This window comes from Nelumbo lutea, chromosome 3 (assembly GCF_056320005.1).
Source record: "Nelumbo lutea isolate HS-2025 chromosome 3, American lotus-T2T, whole genome shotgun sequence".
NCBI lineage: Eukaryota > Viridiplantae > Streptophyta > Magnoliopsida > Proteales > Nelumbonaceae > Nelumbo > Nelumbo lutea.
This window is the reverse complement of record NC_142686.1, coordinates 99,624,322-99,644,698: the sequence shown is the minus strand read 5'-3', so window position 1 is coordinate 99,644,698 and position 20,377 is coordinate 99,624,322. Positions and strand designations below refer to the sequence as shown.

At 40.7% G+C, this 20,377-nt stretch overlaps 1 protein-coding gene across 8 annotated transcripts in view; it reads right to left on the bottom strand.

Annotated features, from left to right (window-relative positions):
* The window catches only part of LOC148867135 (putative LRR receptor-like serine/threonine-protein kinase At1g53440), a 45,865-nt gene that overhangs the window by 20,954 nt on the left and 4,534 nt on the right, over window positions 1–20,377 (bottom strand). For 6 of the 8 annotated variants that reach the window (XM_088978216.1, XM_088978219.1, XM_088978213.1 and 3 more), the window contains 5 exons: window positions 19,864–19,935; window positions 19,717–19,788; window positions 19,517–19,588; window positions 19,307–19,378; window positions 19,150–19,221 (listed from right to left, as the gene is read on the bottom strand). In XM_088978216.1, coding sequence (XP_088834342.1) covers window positions 19,150–19,221; window positions 19,307–19,378; window positions 19,517–19,588; window positions 19,717–19,788; window positions 19,864–19,935 — 360 coding nt within the window. The remainder of the gene's footprint in view (window positions 1–19,149; window positions 19,222–19,306; window positions 19,379–19,516; window positions 19,589–19,716; window positions 19,789–19,863; window positions 19,936–20,377) is intronic. The other 2 variants (XM_088978214.1, XM_088978217.1) reach the window with 1 other exon arrangement.

Genomic DNA, 20,377 nt, shown 5'->3' with positions numbered 1-20,377 from the left:
ACCAAGCACATCGAAGTTGACTGTCATTTTGTGAGAGAGAAGGTGCTGAATGGGGTGATAGAAACTACATATGTTAGTACGGGAAACCAGTGGGCAGACTTGTTTACAAAAGGTTTGAGTCGGGGGAGAGTGGACTACATATGTAACAAGCTGGGATTATATGATATATACTCACCAGCTTGAGGGGGAGTGTTAGTGGTGTTAGTGAAGGGGTATTTTGGTCTTTGTACTTGTTGAGAATGTTGATGTGTACTATTATGTTAGTTTGAGTGCTTCTTACTTAAAGAATGGCACTTAAGTCTTTTCCAATAAGTTAATAATATAATAACAGGTCTGGACGAATCTAGGGGTAACTTCTTCTCTAATTCGAACCAGCCTTTCTCTCTTTCCTCTCTTTTCTCTCTTCTTCTTTCCTCTCCTACTTGTTGTTTACTTTACTTTACAGTCAACGAACAAGACAGAATTCTAGGGCAGGTCAAACTTCAACATAAACCATGAGTTCATGATGCATCTTGTCCATATTGGATTTCCCAACCATAGAATGATAAGGTTTTCATAGCTCCTAAGAATGGTAAGTTCAGTTGGACCATAAAGGAGTGGACCACTCCCCTAATTACCAGTCAAAAACTACATTCTTCAAAAGAGTGTAAGACTCGCACTGGAATGGCTGGCTGGACCACCAGACCCGGGAACTGGAGGCCATTCTGGTTTTTCAATACCCAGTTTTCTAGAAATCTGGAAAATCGGTCAAATTGGTCAAAACCCAGAAGAACTGTTGAAAATCATTTGGGTTTCAACAATCCAACCAGCTTTCACAACCTGCCCTGGTCACTAAATTGATACAATTTTCAAAATGTCAATATGAAGATTTGAAGTTCAAACCTCTTAGTCGTGTGTAACCATGCTACCACTAGTCCAACACATATTTTGAATAAAATGCAAACTGTAAGGCTTGAACCCTGCGCAGTTGAATCTAAAACTAGCACTTTAACCATCTGGCCGCATCGTAGACATGTGTTGTAACCCCCAAAATTTATTTTGTGTTATTTATACAATTCGACACTGCACCATTTGGCTTGGGAATTGATGGCCATTCCAGTTCTGTGTCCAGTCCGAGTCTTACAACATTGATTGCAAATGAAATTTCCTAATAAATATACTAGCTGAATTACCATCTGTGCTTTAAAATCTTCATTTCCAAACAGAACTCCATAAAAAAGAATTCTTTTACAAAGCTCAATTGAAAACCTAACCAAAGGATGCAAAAACCTTTTGCTTGGCAAACCATAAGATGAAAAACAATACTAACTAGGTGTGAAAAGAAATAGCTTTATTACCAAAAAACTCCTTAATGAAACAGTTTACCATTTATTTATTTGTGTTTTTAATTCAGACATTCCACAACATGGATGATGCATGAATTACCTCTTATGCCAAAAGGTTTCCATCTGGTGATGTGATTTTAAGAGAAATTATACACAAGTTGAACATGAATGTCAATTTTGGGAAGATAATAAATGAATTTAACAATACAATTAGAGGATCTTCTACATGAATAGGTATAAAATATAAATCAAGAAACCATAACTTAGATTAAGTTTTCAGCCTAGATCATACTAACTCCATTGCATTGAATCTAACAATTTTGGGAAGATAACAAATGAATTTAACAATACAATGAGAGGATCTTCTACATGAATAAGTATAAAATATAAATCAAGAAACCATGACTTAGAAATTTAAGTTTTCAGCCTAGATCATATTAACACTATTGCATTAACTTGAATCTTATCAATTTCAGAATTCCTTTTGCTTAAAATTATGAAATTCTTAAAGAATCGGAAGAGTCTGAACCAATTACTTTGTTGCACAAATTAAATTACTATTCATAGAAATATGTATTTTTATTCCAGTAGTGATACTATGTTAAGATAGTAATGCACAATCCCTGTCTTCACATAATCTGTATTCCCTAAACTTACAACTTTAGTTGTAACTTGGTGTGACAGAAAGAGCAACAAGGGAGAATATTCTTTTCTAAAGCTCCTGATCAAAGTGGTTAACTGCTGATGTTTTCAGAGCCCTTCTGTGAAAATATATATCTTCACAGTATGGCCGGCCAGAAATAAGAGGAAGAGAAGAGAAGAGAAGAAGAAGAAGAGAGAAGAGAGAAGAGAAGGAACTTGCAATGTAACAGTGCTGGCGGCGCCAGCCTTTATTATAATATATATAGGGCGGCAGAAATAACAAGGGAAAAGACCCTTGTGCCCCTGAGTACAACAAACCAGCTCCGGAAAACTTCTTAAGGTATCTCAAGATCCTCTCTACAGCTTCAAAGTGAGTTGTCCTAGGGTTGTGCATGAATTGACTAAGGACACCCACTACATAGGCAATATCAGGCCTGGTCATAGACAAATACAAAAGTCTCCCCACGAGTCTCTGGAACTTCTTCACATCTTTCAAAAACTCTCCCTGACTGTCTCCCAGATGATGATTAGATTCAATTGGTGAATCAATTGGTTTTACCCCCAACTTGCCTATATCTTCTAGTAGATCTAGTACATATTTCCGTTGGGAAATAAAGATGCCCTTGTGAGAGCGGGCAACTTCAATTCCAAGGAAGTAACGTAAGGGGCCTAGATCTTTCACCTCAAATTGAGTGGCTAAGAATTTTTTTAGTCTCCGTATTTCAGCCTCCCAATCTCCTATGATCACTATGTCATCCACATAGTAGAAAACCTTATGTGCTGATTTCAGCCAAGCTTCTTGTGAAAGGAAGAGTAGAAAGTTGGGGATTTCAACAAGAGAGGAAAGGGGAGAAAAGAGAAGAAGGTCGACTAGGATAGATTAACATAACCCTAGCCGCCAGCCCCTCATTCTATTTATAATTAACTTAAGTATGAGATATTACAAGGATGCCCTTAGTAGGGCGGCAACTCAAACTAAGTAATTACAGCTCTTTAAAAGATAAAAACTAATGGGCCCAAGGCCCAACAACATCTTAATTGAAAAGAAAATAAACTAAACACAAGTCGGCCCACTCAACACTCCCCCTCAAGTTGGGAGTAGATGTCATACATCCCCAACTTGTGTAGATCATGCTCCAGCTTATTCTTTGCAACGCCTTTTGTGAGGACATCAGCAAGCTGCAGATCAGAAGAAATGTATGGAAGACAAACTTCTCCAAAAGTTACCCTTTCTCTGATAAAATGTCTATCTACTTCAATGTGCTTAATTCGGTCATGTTGGACTGGATTATGAGCAATATTAATTGCTGCCTGGTTATCGCAGTATAGCATCATAGGTTCTTCTGCCTGAACACCGATTTCTTCCAACAGAGAATGGATCTAGAGAAGTTCTGAAACTCCATGTGCCATGGCCCTATATTCGGCTTCTACACTTGATCTTTCCACAACTGTTTGTTTTTTACTCTTCCATGAGACTAGGTTTCCCCCAACTAGGGTGCACACTCCTGAAGTTGATCTTCTGTCATCGAGGCATCCTGCCTAGTCCGCATCTGTATAGGTCTCTAGCTTAAGCTGTCCATGATCAGTAAACAATATGCCTCTGCCTAGATGTCCCTTCAGATAAGCAAGGGTCCTGTCAACTGCCTTCCAGTGTTGGTCTCGTGGAGCATGCATGTATTGGCTCACTATACTTACTGCATAGGAGATGTCCGGTCTTGTCATGCACAAGTATAGTAGCCGACCCACAAGTCTTTGGTACCTCCCAAGGTCCTTTACTGGTTCACCTTCTGATACACTGATTCTATGGTTCTGATCAATGGGGTGGTGCTAGTTGCCTTTGTTCCAAGTTTCTTTGTTTCTTGAAGAAAGTCCAAGACATACTTCCTTTGAGAGATAAAAATTCCATGTTTCGATCTTGCAACTTCAATGCCTAAGAAGTATCTCAGAGCTCCAAGGTCCTTAATCTCAAATTCCTTATGCAGGTTCCTCTTCAGACTATCAATCTCACTCAGATCATTCCTAGTGACAACAATATCATCCACATAAACAATTAGGATTGACACCAAGGATCCCCTGCGCTTCACAAACAAGGTGTGATCAGATTGAGTTTGAGTGAAGCCAAAAACAATCAGGGCCTTTCTGAATCTGTCGAACCATGCTCTGGGGGATTGTTTCAAGCCATATAGTGACTTATTCAGCTTGCATACCTTTCCCTCTTTAGCATTATCATAAAAACCAGCTAGAAGATCCATATACACCTCTTCTTGTAGATCCCCATTTAGGAAAGCATTCTTCACATCTAGTTGAAACAAGGGCCAAGAGTATGAGGCAGCAAGAGAAAGGAGTATCCGAACAAAGGTCATCTTTGCGACTGGTGCAAAGGTCTCTAGATAATCAATGCCATAGGTCTGTGTGTATCCTTTTGCAACAAGTCTTGCCTTGTACTTCTCTATGCTTCCATCTGCCTCATACTTTACTGTGTAAACCCATCTGCATCCAACTGCCTCCTTGCCTTCTGGTAGGTCCACAATCTCCCATGTCTGATTCTTAATCAAGGCTTCCATCTCTTCTTGCATAGCTGCCTTCCACTTAGGTTTGGAGAGAGCCTCACTAACACCCTTGGGTATAGACACGGAATCAAGAGAAGAGAGAAAAGCACGGTAGGAAGGAGAAAGTCCACTGTAGGATAAGTATTGTGATATGCAATGAGCAGTGCACTTCCTCTTCCCTTTTCTAAGAGCAATAGGGAGATCAAGGTTATTTGTAACAGTGTTAGTGGGACCAACGGGAACTGAAATAGTAGAGGGATCAAGAGGAATACCTGGATCTGTATCAGCCAAATCTAGAGTCTCCAAGGGATCGACAGGAAGTGGTGTGAGTTCTGCCGTAGTGGAATCAACCACCTTATGAAGTCTCTGCCGTGAGTAATACTATGAGACAGAACGCAAAGGGGGTGGCAAGGTAGGTGACATCGGATGGTTGTCAAGCACAGTAGTGGACACAGGAACTGGAACTGGGAGAGGGATAGACTGTTGACTTACTTCCCCAAAACACTTCCCCTGAGAAGGATTCCTTAAGAAGAAGTATGTAGATTCAAAAAAGGTGATGTCCATAGTAACAGACCGGTTCCCAGAGACTGGATCATAGCAGCGGTACCCTTTCTGATTATCTGCATATCCAAGGAAGACACATTTCTTTGCCTTGGGTCAAGCTTCGAACGGTAAGGACCAAGAATATGCGCAAAGCAAACACACCCAAACACCCTTAGGGGAATATGAAACATCTCCCCCTGAGGAAAAAGAAGGCTGAATGGAGTGCTGAATCCAAGTATACGAGAAGGCATCCTGTTAATCAGATATATTGCCGTGAGAACAACATCACCCCAAAACCGAACCGGAACTGTCGCTGTAATCATCATGCTTCTTGCCGTCTCAACAATGTGTCTGTTCTTTCTCTCTGTAACACCATTCTGCTGTGGACTGTAGGAGCAGCTACTCTGATGGACAACACCATACTCCAACAGATATGAGGCAAGATGTCTCTCAAAATATTCTCTAGCATTGTCAGATCTGAACATCTTGATTCTAATTCCAAACTGTGTTAATACCATATGATGGAATTGCCTCACCAAGGATGGTACCTCATCGCGTGATTTCATCAAGTAAATCCAGGAATATCGAGAGAAACCATCCACAAACAGAAGAAAATAGCGATAGCCGCCCATAGAGGGAACATTATAAGGGCCCCACACATCCGAATGAATAACATCAAAAGGAGAAGAACATCTTTTATTACTCGGTTTAAAAGAGTGTCTACAATGCTTTCCAAGTTCACAACCTTCACACTTTAACCTTGACAGACTCACAGACTCAAACAGTTTTGGAAACAAAGAACTTAAAGAAGAAAAAGACAAATGACCCAGACGATTATGCCAAAGTATAATCCGATCCACAAGTTTTGACTCACTGTCCTTGCAAACATGATGACTTTGGTGAATTGGAAGAGCATCCATTCACTTCACGACCACTCCCAATCGTCCTCTTTGAATCCAGATCCTACAAAATACAGTGTCCAGGAGAAAAAATTACTGAGCACTTCAGATTCTTAGTCAAACTACTAACAGATAACAAGTTGGTGCTCAATCTAGGAACGTGGAGGATAGAGGGTAAACAAATGGAATCATTAATCTTGACAGATCCCTTCCCAGCAATAGGAACATGGGATCCATCAGCTGTGGAGACCCTATCTCTACCAGAACTGAGCTGGTAAGAGGAGAAAATGGTGGAGCAATGGGTCATGTGCTCTGAGGCTCCAGAATCTATAACCCAAGGAGATCTCTCCTTACCTGAAGTAGAAACATAGTTTGTAGTGACATGTGGACTACCTGTGTGGGCAAAGGAGGTAGAGTGAGTTCCACCTATGCTACTTGTACCTTGTTGTCCAGTTGCGGCTGAATTGGACCTAGCTGTATCCCTCTGATTAGAAGTAACCCAAACCTCTCAAGCTCGACCCTTACTACAGCAGCTGCAACAGAATCCAAGGCAGCTGTAGTAGGGGGGGCCAGAGTGTCACCAGTAACTGCCATATGTGCATTTCCTCTCTTATTCTTCAATCTGATCGGCACAAGATGTGGGTGAAGCTTCCAGCAAGTATCTCTTGTATGCTTTGGTTTTTTACAGTAGTCACAGACTAAGTCCCTTTTGTCTTCCTTCTTGTTCTCATTGCCATTCTGTTTAGGTTTCACAACACTTACCATAGCAGACTGATGAGACATGAGATTCTTCATCATTACATCCCTCCTGCACTCCTCTCCTAAGACGAATGCATATGCTTGGAAGAGAGTGACACTGTCCCTAGAAAGAAGATGTTGTCATGCAATGTCATATTCAGGGTTAAGGCCAGCAAGGAATTCGAACACCCTATACTTCTCTAAGTGTTTTTGATAGGTAGTTGCATCCTTGGTGGTTTCCCAAGCAAAGGTCTCTAGATGGTCAATCTCCTGCCACAGGGTCATAAGGACTGAAAAATAAGCTGCAACAGATCTATCTCCCTGCCTGGTAGCAATAATCTGATTTCTCAGTTGATAAGCCCTAGCAACATTCTCCTTCTGTGAATAGGTCTCTGCAACCCCATCCCATATCTCCTTAGCAGTGTTTGCCCATAAAAAGTTTTTACTTATATGTGGCAACATAGAATTACACAACCATGTCATTACCATATAATTTTCTTGCACCCACCGAGAGTTGCTAGTTTCGGGTTTTACCTCTTCACTAGTAATATACCCCAATTTTCCACGAGCCCCAATGGCCATCTTTGCAGATTGGGACCATTCTAAGTAATTTGTACCATCCAACCTAACTAATAGTAATGGTTCCGGCTCCGAAGGGGTCTCCAGCACCTCCTCCCACTAGTCTCATTTCATTCCCGGGCTTATATTCAACTCTGTGTCCCTCCATGTGTCTCAAAGAGGTCCAGAAAACAGCTAAAAATGCAACAAGAATAAACAGAATACCTTCTGGAATCAACGACACTCCTTTGGTGTCCTGGACTTTCTTTCCACGAAAGATTCCTTTTCGGTGGGATGGGGAGAAGAGAGAGAAGAAGCAACCGCCCTCTCTAGAGGCCTCCAAACCACATGGAACTTGAATCGCCCCTTACAAAAAACCTAGAGGAACCCTAGAAAAATAGGGCGCCACTACCTAGGTCAAAATTGAAGAGTTCAACAAAATCAGGACTCTTCCCCTTTCTCCAGTTTTTCCTGATTCTGATGAGAAACCCTAGACCAGCTATAGGGCATACAGATCCATCAAGAAAATCCAAAAACGGGGCTTACCTGAAAGCTTTGATCAGCCTCTTAAAACTCCATGCAGTCGGCCGATCTAGGGCTGCAGGAATAAATCTCTTCAAGAACCTTCAACCTGCTCTGATACCAAGTAGAAAACCTTATGTGCTGATTTCAACCAAGCTTCTTGTGAAAGGAATAGTAGAAAGTTGGGGATTTCAGCAAGAGAGGAAAGGGGAGAAAAGAGAAGAAGGTCGACTAGGATAGATTAACATAACCCTAGCCGCCAGCCCCTCATTCTATTTATAATTAACTTAAGTATGAGATATTACAAGGATGCCCTTAGTAGGGCAGCAACTCAAACTAAGTAATTACACACATATACAATAAGAGCTGCAATTTTACCTTCACCTCTTTTCACAAATAGAGTATGATCTGACTGGCATTGTTTGAACCCCATCTATTGAAATGCTAAATGGAACTTACTAAACCAAGCCCGAGGTGATTGTTTCAACCCATATAAAGATTTTTTTAACCTGCACACCTTTTGTTCACTGCCTTTGGCACAGAACCCTAGGGGTTGGGTCATGTACACTTCCTCTTCCAAGTCACCATTCAAGAAAGCATTTTTTATGTCCAATTGGTGAAGTTCCCAGTCAAGAATTGCTACCAATGAAAGAAGAATCCTAATAGAGTTCATCTTGGCTACTGGAGCAAAAGTCTCTGCATAGTTCACTCTATATACCTGTGTAAAGCATCTTGCTACCAGTCTAGCCTTGTACCTTTCAATAGTTCCATCAGCCTTGTGTTTCACCAACCCACTGGTTCCTTCCCTTCAGGAAGGTCTACCAACTCCCAAGTGCCATTTTTGTGTAAAGAATCAATTTCTTCTTGCATTGCATTTGTCCATTCAGGTTTAAACAAAGCTTCTGCCACATTCTTAGGAACAGGGACAAAACTGTCCACAAAAGAGAGGAAGGCACGGTATGAAGGTGAAACATGACCATAGGACACAAAATTAGAGATAGGATGATTAGTGGTACAAGACCTAGCACCCTTTCTCTTAGCAATAGGAATATTAAGATCATTGATGACAGGTGAATCAACATTTAGAGGAACAGACATATCAACAGGAGCAAGTGTACCTGGCTAATGAGACGGATTTGCCTCGGGTGAATCCGATGATGTTGGTTGCATAGTGTCAAGTTCCATGGCTCTTGAACTCTGCTGGTTTTTATTGTGACGATGAAAAACCCGGAATGGAGGAACCGAGAAAAAATGTTGATTCTGAAAGAATGATACATCAATGGAGACATAGTACTTGCGAGAGGTGGGATCATAGCAGCGATACCCCTTTTGAGATAAAGGGTAACCAAGAAAAACACAAGGAATAGCCCGAGGATCAAGCTTACCGCGAGTAGGGGGCAGATTATGGACAAAGCAACGGCACCCAAAAACATGCATCGGAATGGTGGACAACAGGGCTATAGGGAACAAAAGCTTATGTGGAGCCTTATACTCTAGTAGCCGAGAGGGCATGTGATTGATGATATATGTAGCACACAAGACTGCATCCATGCAAAACTGTTTTGGCACATTCATATGAATTAATAAGCCACGAGCTATTTCGAGAAGGTGGCGGTTCTTCCATTCAGCCACACCATTTTGTTGGGGTGTCCTGGCACAAGAGCTTCGTTGAAGTGACCCACTCAAAGCAAAAAACTCCGTGAGATCACTATGGAAATATTCCTTCGCATTGTCCGACTAGAAGATATGGATTTCCGTTTGGAACTGAGTGAACACCATGCGTTGAAAATCTTTCACAATTTTTGACACTTCATCTCGAGATCGCATAGGGTAAACCCAAGTGTATCTAGAATAATCATCAATAAAGGTAATGAAGTACTTATAGCCAGCCTCAGTAGGTAGAGTAACAGGGTCCCAAACATCATAATAAACAATATGAAATGGAAATTCAGATCTTTTATTCAGCAAAGGTAAAGAACTTCTACAATGCTTACTCAATTGACAAGTCTGACACTATAACTGACTCACTGACAAGGACTCAAACAACTTTGGAAACATAACTTTTAATGACTCTGTTGTAAGGCTTATTTAATTGTTACTTTATAGATGTTGTTAGTAGGCTGAGTTCTTAGGATACTGTTAGTTAGTTACTTGTCTTTTCTTTTCTTATTATTTTTAGTTCTAAGATGTGCCGCCAGGGGCATACTTGTAATTTCTATTCCTTTATTAAGTTAATATAAATAAGAAGACTGGCGATAGCCAGTAGTATCCTTTTCTCTCAAACCGTACCTCTCTTTCTCTTCTCTCTCTCTCTCTCTCTCTCTCTCTCTCTCTCTCTCTCTCCCACTCTCCATAAATCATTACATGGTATCAGAGCAGGTTTTCTGGGCTATAAAAGACCTACGATCCCTCCTGTTTTGACCAAGGTCTTCTTCTTTAAAAGTTTTGGACGTGGAAGATAGGGAAACCCTAGTAGATTTCTTGTGGAAACCCTAGCAGTTTCTGGTGGCAGTTTCTGTGGAAAACCTAGCAGTAGTTTCTGTGGAAAACCTAGCAGTTTCTGTGGAAACCCTAGCAGCTTTCTGGCGGCAGTTTCTGTGGTTTTTTTTCCTTGGTTGTAATACCAAAAAAACCCTAGTCGGAGAAGGGTGATGCTGGTACAGACTCCCTTCCTCCTCTGTTCGATGCTGAGAAGCCAAATTCAGGTTAGCACCTTCGTACAAGTGCTGAACAAGAGTGTTTTTTTGTTTCAGTCCTCTTTGGCCGATGGTGTGTAGGGCTCATTCCTTGGTCAAAACAGGAGGGTTAGACTGTATGAACTACAGTCAGGCTAATAGTAATGTCTATTTTGGTGGTGTTGAACTGATTACCGGGCTGGTTTAATAACTGGTTGTGTTGACTGAACCTTCTCAGAGTTGTTTTCAGCAGTGGTTTTTGTTCTCTTGCTCACATCCTAGAAGTAAATTCCTTGAGGATTGGTATCCTGATTGTGGCTCCAATGTAGTTGGGTGGTGTTTGGATTTTTTTTCAGTAGTATCCGATGGCAAATTATGAATCAGCTTCATCAGGGGCTACACCAACCCATAGCACAGCGGATATGGGAGGTGAAAACATGGTTTTTCCCATGCCAATTACCCCTTTAAACGGTCTGAACTACCTGGAGTGGGCTAAGAGCGTAAAACTCTATGTAACGGCAAGGGGTAAAGCTGGTTACATTAATGGAAGGGTGAAAGAACCCAAGGGTGAGACAACTGAACATGATAGATGGGACCAAGAAAACAGTATGGTGATGTCTTGGCTCCTCGCAGCCATGGAACCTGATGTGAAGAACTTTATGTGGGCAGACACCGCTAGTGAGATCTAGAACAAGCCAAAACTACCTATTTTGAGCAGAGGCACTATGACAAGGTTTACCAGTTACAAGCTGAATCCTCAACATGTAAACAAGGAAACCGTAGTTTGTCTTCATATTATTCAGCCCTTACCTCCATATGGAAAGAATTGGATCATTATCAGGCTATAGAGTGGAAACATAATGATGATGGTAAGGCCTCCAGGAAGCTGGTCTCTCAGCAACGTGTGTTTGCTTTCTTGTTGGGACTGAACTCTGCATATGAGCCGTTGAGGGTACAGATCCTAGGAAGTAAAGATTTGCCTACAGTTCACGAGGTATACTCCCTTGTTCAATCGGAAGAAAGCAGGCAGAATGTAATGGTTACAGCTGAGGGGGAGCAACAAGTTGCTTTGGCTGTAATGAATAATAATTCCACGAGAAAGAAAAGTGACACTAAGAAGACTGATGATAAAGATAAGTTGTTCTGTACCCACTGTCGACGTTGATGACATACACGTGACACTTGTTGGGATATCCACGGGAAACCCAAGTGGGCAGCAAAGAATCAAGAACAGGGGAAAGGTCAAGGTCAGAAGAAAATGAACACAGCACATGTGGCAACCCAAGATACTCAAGTCGCCGGTAGTACCCGGGACCACCCTAATAAGTCTGACCCTAAGGAAGATATAATGAATTCCTTCAGAAAGCACCTAGAATCTTATGGTAGGGCTTTGCGGCAAATGGACAGCTCAGTCACTGGTACTCCCTCTACTTCATTTGCATCTACTTTAGGTAATACGGCTTCTGCATTCCATGTCACTCCCACGGAATCCCCTTGGATCATTGACTCAGGGGCCTCCAACCACATGACCGGTAAGCCAAACTTGTTTCAGTCTTATAGCCTTTTGTCAGGAAGGGATAGAGTGAGACTTGCAAATGGTTCTTTTTCCTCCATTGCAGGCCAAGGATCACTATCTCTTCCCCATGGCCTTAACCTGAATTGTGTATTGCATGTCCCTCGACTTCCTATAAATTTGCTTTCAATTAGTAGCATTACAAGCTCCTTGAACTGTAGCGTGACCTTTTTTACTGACTCATGTGTTTTTCAAGACCTAACTTCTAGGAGGACGATTGGTAGAGGAAGCCTAGTGGATGGTCTCTATATTCTTGACAACAAAGCTGGTCTCTCGGTGTCATCCTCAAAGTCACATAGTCAGTCAAATAAGAGTCAAATTTTTTTGTGGCATAGTCATTTAGGTCATGCTTCTTTCGAAATAATAAAGTCTTTGTTTCCAATTGAGAAAACAGTGTAGAACAACTTTTCACTCAAGTAATAAAAGATCAAATGTTCCTTTTCATGTTGTGTATTCTGATGTATAGGGGCCTACCATTGTAATCTCTGAGGGCGGATATAAGTACTTTATCACATTGATCGATGATTACTCTTGCTATACATGGGTAATTCCTATGCGTAGTAGAGACGAAGTTCCAAAGATAGTGAAAGAATTCCAGATGATGGTGTTTACACAGTTCCATGTTGAAATACTGATCTTCCAATCCGATAATGCAAAGGAATACTTCCATGGGGAGCTCAATGAGTTCTTTGCCTCCCACAGATCTATTCATAGGAGCTCATGCGCCAGAACACCACAACAAAATGGTGTTGCAGAAAGAAAAAACAGACACCGCCTTGAGGTAGCTCGCGGGATGATGTTACACATGAATGTTACAAAAAGGTTTTGGGTGGATGCTATACTTGCAGCTGCTTATGTCATCAATCGCATGCCCTCCAAGGTGCTGAACTACATGGCCCCTCATCAGTTATTGTACCCCCAGTCTCCTTTATTTTCCATCCCCATGAGAGTCTTTGGTTGTCGTGCCTTTGTCCATGACTTGTCTCCATCCCGAGGTAAGTTAGACCCTCGGTCCATTCTTTGTGTCTTTCTGGGGTATCCCTCCTCTCAAAAAGGGTATCGGTGCTTTGATCCAATTAGTCAGAAGTTTTTTGTGTCTATGGATGTGTCCTTTGAGTCTGAGCCATTTTTCCCTTCTTCTCCTCAGGGGGAGAGTAGTAGTGTGGAAGAGGAGAAGTAGGTTCAGGTATCTCTTCCTTCTATTCCAGACCTTACTCCCTTCCGTGTCTTCCAACGTACACGTCGTAGAGATTAGCGGTGTGATAGAGATATGGAGCAGCCAAACACAGAGCAACCGACACCATTAGACTCCTAGGAGGTAAATCCACCCCCTAACCCTGCTCTTACTGTGGATGACCTCGACATTCCTATTGCCCAACGAAAGGGAGTCAGGTCATGCACTACCAAACACCCTATTGCCCATTTTGTCTCCTATGATCACATTTCCCCCTCATACCATGCCTTCCTATCTACAGTCGATTGCATCCCTGTTCCTAGAAATGTTGCAGAAGCCTTAAAATGCCCTGAATGGACAGATGCCATGAAGGAGGAGATTAATGCTCTTCACAAAAATCAAACTTGGAATTGGTAGATCTTTCAAAGGGGAAAGACCCTGTGGGGTGTAAATGGGTCTTCACGGTTAAGCACAAGGCAGATGGAACAGTTGAAAAATAAAAAGCAAGATTAGTAGCCAAAGGGTACACACAAGTATATGGGATTGACTATGATGAGACTTTTGCCCTAGTGGCTAAGATGAACTCAATTAGGGTTCTCTTGTCCTTAGCTGCTAATCTTGATTGGGAATTGCATCAACTGGACATAAAGAATGCTTTTCTGAATGGTGACTTAGAGGAGGAAGTATACATGGTTCGACCCCCTGGATTCTGTGCCAAGGGAAGTGAAAATAAGGTGTGCAAGCTGCAAAAGTCTCTTTATGGCTTAAAACAGTCTCCCAGAGCCTGGTTCAATAAGTTTCACATGGCAGTTCAACAGATGGGCTTCAAACAATGTCAGTCTGATCATACACTTTTTGTGAAGAGATGTCAGGAACAGGTTGCTGTATTGATAGTATATGTGGATGATATCATCATTACAGGAAGTTGGAGCTCAAAGATACAGAACTTGAAACAATTCCTTGCGTCTAAATTTGAAGTGAAGGATCTAGGCCCCCTGAAGTATTTCCTTGGAATTGAAGTTGCTCGCTCAAAAAATGTTATCTTTGTCTCTCAAAGAAAATACACCCTTGATCTATTACAAGTTATAGGCAAATTAGGTGCAAGGCCGGCAGATACTCCTATGGATGCGGACCACAAGTTAGGTGACTCTGTTGGTGAACCTCTGAAAGATGTGAAACAGTTCTAAAGGTTAGTGGGGAAGCTGATTTATTTGTCCATGACCTGTCCAGACATTGCCTATTTCGTTGGGGTCTTAAGCCGGTTCATACACTCTCCTAAGAAACTAAACATGGAGGCAGCAGAGAGAGTTCTTAGATACTTGAAGAAATATCCCGGAACAGGCCTACTATTCAGTAAACACAATCACCTAAAGGTGAAAGTCTTTACAGATGCTGATTGGGCAGGAATTGTGGATGACAGAAAGTCCAACAGTGGGTATTGCACATTTGTGAGAGAAAATCTGGTGACCTGGAAAAGCAAGAAACAAAGTGTGGTAGCAAGGTCAAGCGTGCAAGTTGAATATAGAGCTATGGCATATGGAGTGGCTGAAGTTCTTTGGCTAAAGAATCTTCTAGGGGAGCTTGGAGTTGTTGTTCATAGTTCTATGTCCCTTTACTGTGACAACAAGGCTGCAATAAACATCGCTAGCAACCCTGTCCTACATGAGAGGACCAAGCACATTGAGGTGGACAAACACTTCATAAGGGAGAAATTGGAGAAAAGGGAAATTTGCATTCCTTATGTCAACTCCAAGGAACAACTTGCTGATGTTCTCACAAAGGGGCTTCCATACTCGCGGCACAATGAGTTATGTGACAAGCTGGGCATGATAGACATACCCAGCCCAACTTGAGGGGGAGTGTTGTAAGGCTTATTTAATTGTTACTTTATAGCTGTTGTTAGTAGGATGACTTCTTAGGATACTGTCAGTTAGTTACTTGTCTCTTTTTTTTTCTTATTATTTTTGTTCTAAGATGTGCCACCAAGGGCATACTTGTAATTTCTATTACTTTATTAAGTTAATATAAATAAGAAGACTGGTGACAGCCAGTAGCATCCTTTTCTCTCAAATCGTACCTCTCTTTCTCTTCTCTTTCTCTCTCTCTCTCTCCCCCACTCCATAAATCATTACAGACTCAAAAGAAAGATGACCTAGACGAATATTCCATAAATAGACTTGACTCTCACTTGACGAACTCATAGACTCTGTAGCCACAAGACCAGCATTATTCTCCAACACGTAGAGACCATTCACCATGCTTCCTCTACCAATCATCTTCCCCGAGGCCAAATCCTGAAACACACATGAAGACGAAAAAAAAAGTGACTGAGCAGTTCAAGGAGTGAGTTAGACTACTAATGGATAGCAAATTAATAGGTAATTTCGGAACATGTAGTACATTAGGAAGGGTAAGGCCAAGTGGGAGAGGTATGGTACCTCGGCCAGCTATGGTAGAAAAAGAACCATCAGCTAGTCTTACCTTATCTCTCTCAGAGAGAAGGTTATATGTCTGAAACAAATTTGACTTACCGGTCATGTGGTTTGAGGCTCCGGAGTCAATAATCCAAGGAGAATCAGTGGTAGGAGATGACACATGGAAGGTTGTGGCAGCATTACCTGATGTAGACGCAAACGAGGTAGAGGGAGTAGGACCAGAATCCATCTGGCGGAGAGTCCTACCATACAATTACAAATGTTCACGAAAGGAGTTGATAGTATCTTCCTTAGGGTCAGAACTGGGATGCCTCTCCTGAGTTACCAAAGGACTAGTCTCCGTCGACGCCATATTAGCTGAGTTATACCTTTTTTTATTCTGCTGGCCTGGTTTCTTGCCCTGATTAGGTGTTGACTTCTTACCCAAAATCCTGTGCCCATTTAGGTTTTCCATGGAGATCCCAACATGCATCTCTCGTGTGTCGTGTCTTCTGGCAATGAGTGCACCAAAGTTTGCTCTTATCATCTGTTTTTTTCTAAGTCCTATTTTAAAAACACCTCCAACATTTGTATCTAAATTTCCCCGGACAGCTAGGGCAACTGACTCCCCTTCTATACCATTCATCACAATTCTTCTACTCTCTTCTGACTGCACCAAGGCATACACCTCCTAAACTGATGGAAAATCTTTACTACCCAAGATCTGCACCCTGATGGACTCATACGAAGGATTCAGCCCTAAGAGGAAGGCAAAAACTCGTTGCTGAAATACAAGTGACTTATATGCCTTTGCATCTTCATCACACTTCCAATTCACATTCTGATAGTGATCAAGTTCTTTCCATATCGATGTCAAATCAGAATAGTACATCGAGAGACTCCTCTCCCCCTGCTTGCAAGTAGAGGATTCAGCTTGCAGTTGATATATCTTGGCATAGTGTCTCTGCTCAGAATAGGTGGACTTCGTTTGTTCCCATATCTTACAAGTAGTTTCAGCCCACATAAAAGTCTTCCTTGTGGCAGCATGGAAACCAAGAGCCAAGACATCACCATACTATTCTCTTGGTTCCACCTATCATATTCAGCACTTCCATACTTCGATTCCTTCACTCTCCCATTGATGTATCCTATTTTCCCCCTAGAAATGATGTAGAGTTTTATTCCCCTAGACCACTCAAGGTAGTTCAGACCATCAAAGGGAATAACAGCCATGGGAAAACTCATATCCATTCACCCACTCACTCCATTGTGGCTCCCTGAAATCTCTGAAGTAGCAGAATTATCAGACAACATGGTCAAAACAGATAATCAGTCCCAAAAACCGGACTTAGGACCCCTCCTTACTCCACAAAACAATGCTCCACTCAGTCCACACCTACACACTTGGGTTTAAAAACAGGCCGAGTACAAACAGTACCAAATCTAGGACAAAACAGAGGCAATATTCAGCAGATTTCAGACCTGTACGGTTTTAGCAGTGCCAACCTACCAGCCTTCCAGAATGTCTAAAGCCATTAATCAGCAGGAGAGATCCTTATCACCTATAATCAAGTCAAAATATTGAGATGACAGGTCATCCTTGACCTACAGTCGTCTTAACACATGAACAGGATCACACGATCCAAAAAAAAACAGAGGTATACCGATCCGACAGCATTCAACAGCCCAGATTCATTTGGTTTTCACTTGGTACATGACCAAGGAGGGTAAAGAAGGGGAAACGGAAGAACTGTACCAGTTGTAGAGCTATTTTCCTCAGTCCAGATTCAGATCTCTGTTCCGCCCAGGTTCAACAAGTCTGTTTGATCTGTTCTCTCAGTAAAGGTTGTTCGATCTGCTCTCTTTAGTCAGTATTCCCGCTCTGATACCATCTTGACAGTATGGCCGGCCATAAATAAGAGGAAGAGAAGAGAAGAGAAGAAGAAGAGAGAAGAGAGAAGAGAAGAGAAGGAATTTACAATGTAACAGTGCTGGCGGCGCTAGCCTTTATTATAATATATATAGGGCGGCAGAAATAACAAGGGAAAAGGCCCTTGTGCCCTTGAGTACAATAACAGACATAGCAGAAGTGAAAAACGAAATAAAAAAACAATTTAACCAGCCAAACAAACCCTAACACCAACAACTAAAATATTTTAACAATATAAAAAGTGAGGTTTCATCAATCCCCATATTATTTGGTTTAGTATTATTGAATGCTTGGAGCAAGGCTTTCTTCTACATATTTACCACTCCCTTCTAGTCTGGTTTTCTCGTCAATTATTTTGTTTTCGATAATAGATAACTTTCAAAATAAACAAAAGAGGAAGCAGAAAATATAGAGATGACAAAGGCCTTTAAAACAAAAAGGCTACCCACACCTTAATATAGCAACCCACCTGGAAGATACACTCACAACCACAGCACCCAATCCCATCTAAGCTGTTAGTCAAATTGTCCCAACTCAAGGAAGAGTATTGAAATAAAAGGGCATTACCCAATGCTAGACTGGTGGTCATGGCTATCCTAGGTCTTGGAAGGTGTGTATTGGACATGGACCTGGCCTCTAGCATTTTCAGTATTAAGTGGCCACTCATAGACTCAAACCTTCATTCTCACACCTGTCAAACAAAGATCTTACCATTGCAGCAAGTAATGGCTCTTTGTTTTGTTTTTACTTCTTATTGGCATTTTACTCCTATGGTTTATCCTGCTTTTAAATTAATAATATTGCAATGAAACATCTAAGGGTATTTATTTCTGTTGAGATGGTAGATTGAGATGATTTGGTACGTGCAAAGAAGACCATCTACAGCTCCTGTAAGTAAAAAGTGATCAGTTACAAGTTGAAGGAGCTACAAGAGATAGGGGCAGATCTTAAAAGACTTGGGTGGAAGCAGTAAGAAATGATTTAAGCACTCATAATTTAATGATGGATATGGCACTGAAAAGGACATGGAGGCAAACATGCAGCTGACCCATATAGTTAGGACAAGGCTTAGTAGCTTAGATGATGATGGTATTGGTATTCTGTTATTTATGTAGTATTAATTGTAGTTCTTAAGGGCATTTTATTCTTCTAGTTTATTGTTCTATTAGATTAATAATACTCCAATGGGATGTATAAGACAGCATAAAAAATTCTCACCATCCCTTTCTTCATCCTTAACCTTCACAATCTATAGTTGCAATTGTTGCTACTCAACCAGTAATGGAATGCTAGTTCAATGCAAGATCCTAGTAAGCAGATAGGAAATTGTGAATTTCTTGTTTGTAGGCATTCTCAACTGCCTCAATTATTTAAATATCCAAGTGAAATTACCTTGATTCATCACTTTTTTTACAACCCTTTGATTCACTACTTTGTGATTACATAGCATCCAAAATCAGAACACATAATTGAGAAGCTGAAAAGCTAAGCTCTGATGCATATTTTAGGAATTCTCAGAATCTAGAAAAACCTAAAAGCTAATAGATAACTGAAGAATTTTACAGAACAAAGCATCTGGAAGATGTTAGCCACCCATGGAAACTTACAATCTTATTATATTTTTCATTTCACTAATGTAGTCAGGGATTTGTCCTGTAATCATGCAATTTCTGAGTATCCTATTAACACAACAAAACAAAATGCCTCATGAGTGAAAAGAACCACAAACTATTACACAATTACACCATGCATATTTCATCTCACAAATCAGTTATGGATTTCATGCCACTGAGGTCAGGGAAACTCATGTTTGATCCATTCAAATCAGACACCCTCCTGAAATTTAAAAGCATCATATCAGAAAATTCATATCATCATTCTATTTACTATCCACATTATTCTTAACTTGTTAAAAGTAAGAAAAGTCACTAGACTAGATATAGAAGTTACAAGAAACTAGAAATATTAACTCACAGTTGAATTAAGTTTGTCAAGAAGGAGATCTCAGAAGGAATAGGGCCCTCCAAGGATGTTCCTTGCATATTTCTGGAACAGTTTCAAGTAATAATTCACATAAATTATCTTTGAAAACAGATTCTTTGTTCTGTTTAAGTTTTGATTAAACTTGCCAAATGCAGAAAGACAAATTGGTGAATATCAGAAAAGGTACTCACAGAATATTAATTTTGGTCCAGTTTCCAATGAAATTAGGTATCCTCCCAGATATACTGTTCCCATCTATCCTACTGCAAGTAGTAACCAGATTTAGGAAACTATTATTTGAAGATGTACAGCTACCAATATTAAAAGCAACAACTTACAAATCTGTCAAGTTTTTCAGTTTTCCAAATGTTTCTGGGAGTGGCCCTGTTATGTTGTTAGCAGAAAGAAGACTGCAGAAGTAAGAGCAATCTACATGAGTTCAAGAAAAATAACAACAATAGTAAAGTAAACTAAATAACAAACATAAAATGATTATACATATGAGGATGTTAAGATTGATGAGGTAGGACATGGAAGGAGAAAATTAAAAATGAGCTACGAAATAATGACAATCAGAAAAATGATTGAATACTTATACTGAGATGGTTTAGCTATATGGAATTAGAACCAACAAGTGCAAGAGTTACTTGGTTAAAGTTGAACATTCAAAAAGGAAAAAGTAAAAAAAAAAAAAATCTCAGTTTAGGCATTTAACAAGGATTTGTTGCCGATAAAAATTGTTTCAAGTACCCAAGCCATTATATTACGAAATTGTCACAAAGTATACAAAAATTAAAACAAAAAGAATAACAAAAGAAAAAAAAAAAAAAAAAAGAGGAAATGAAAACATAT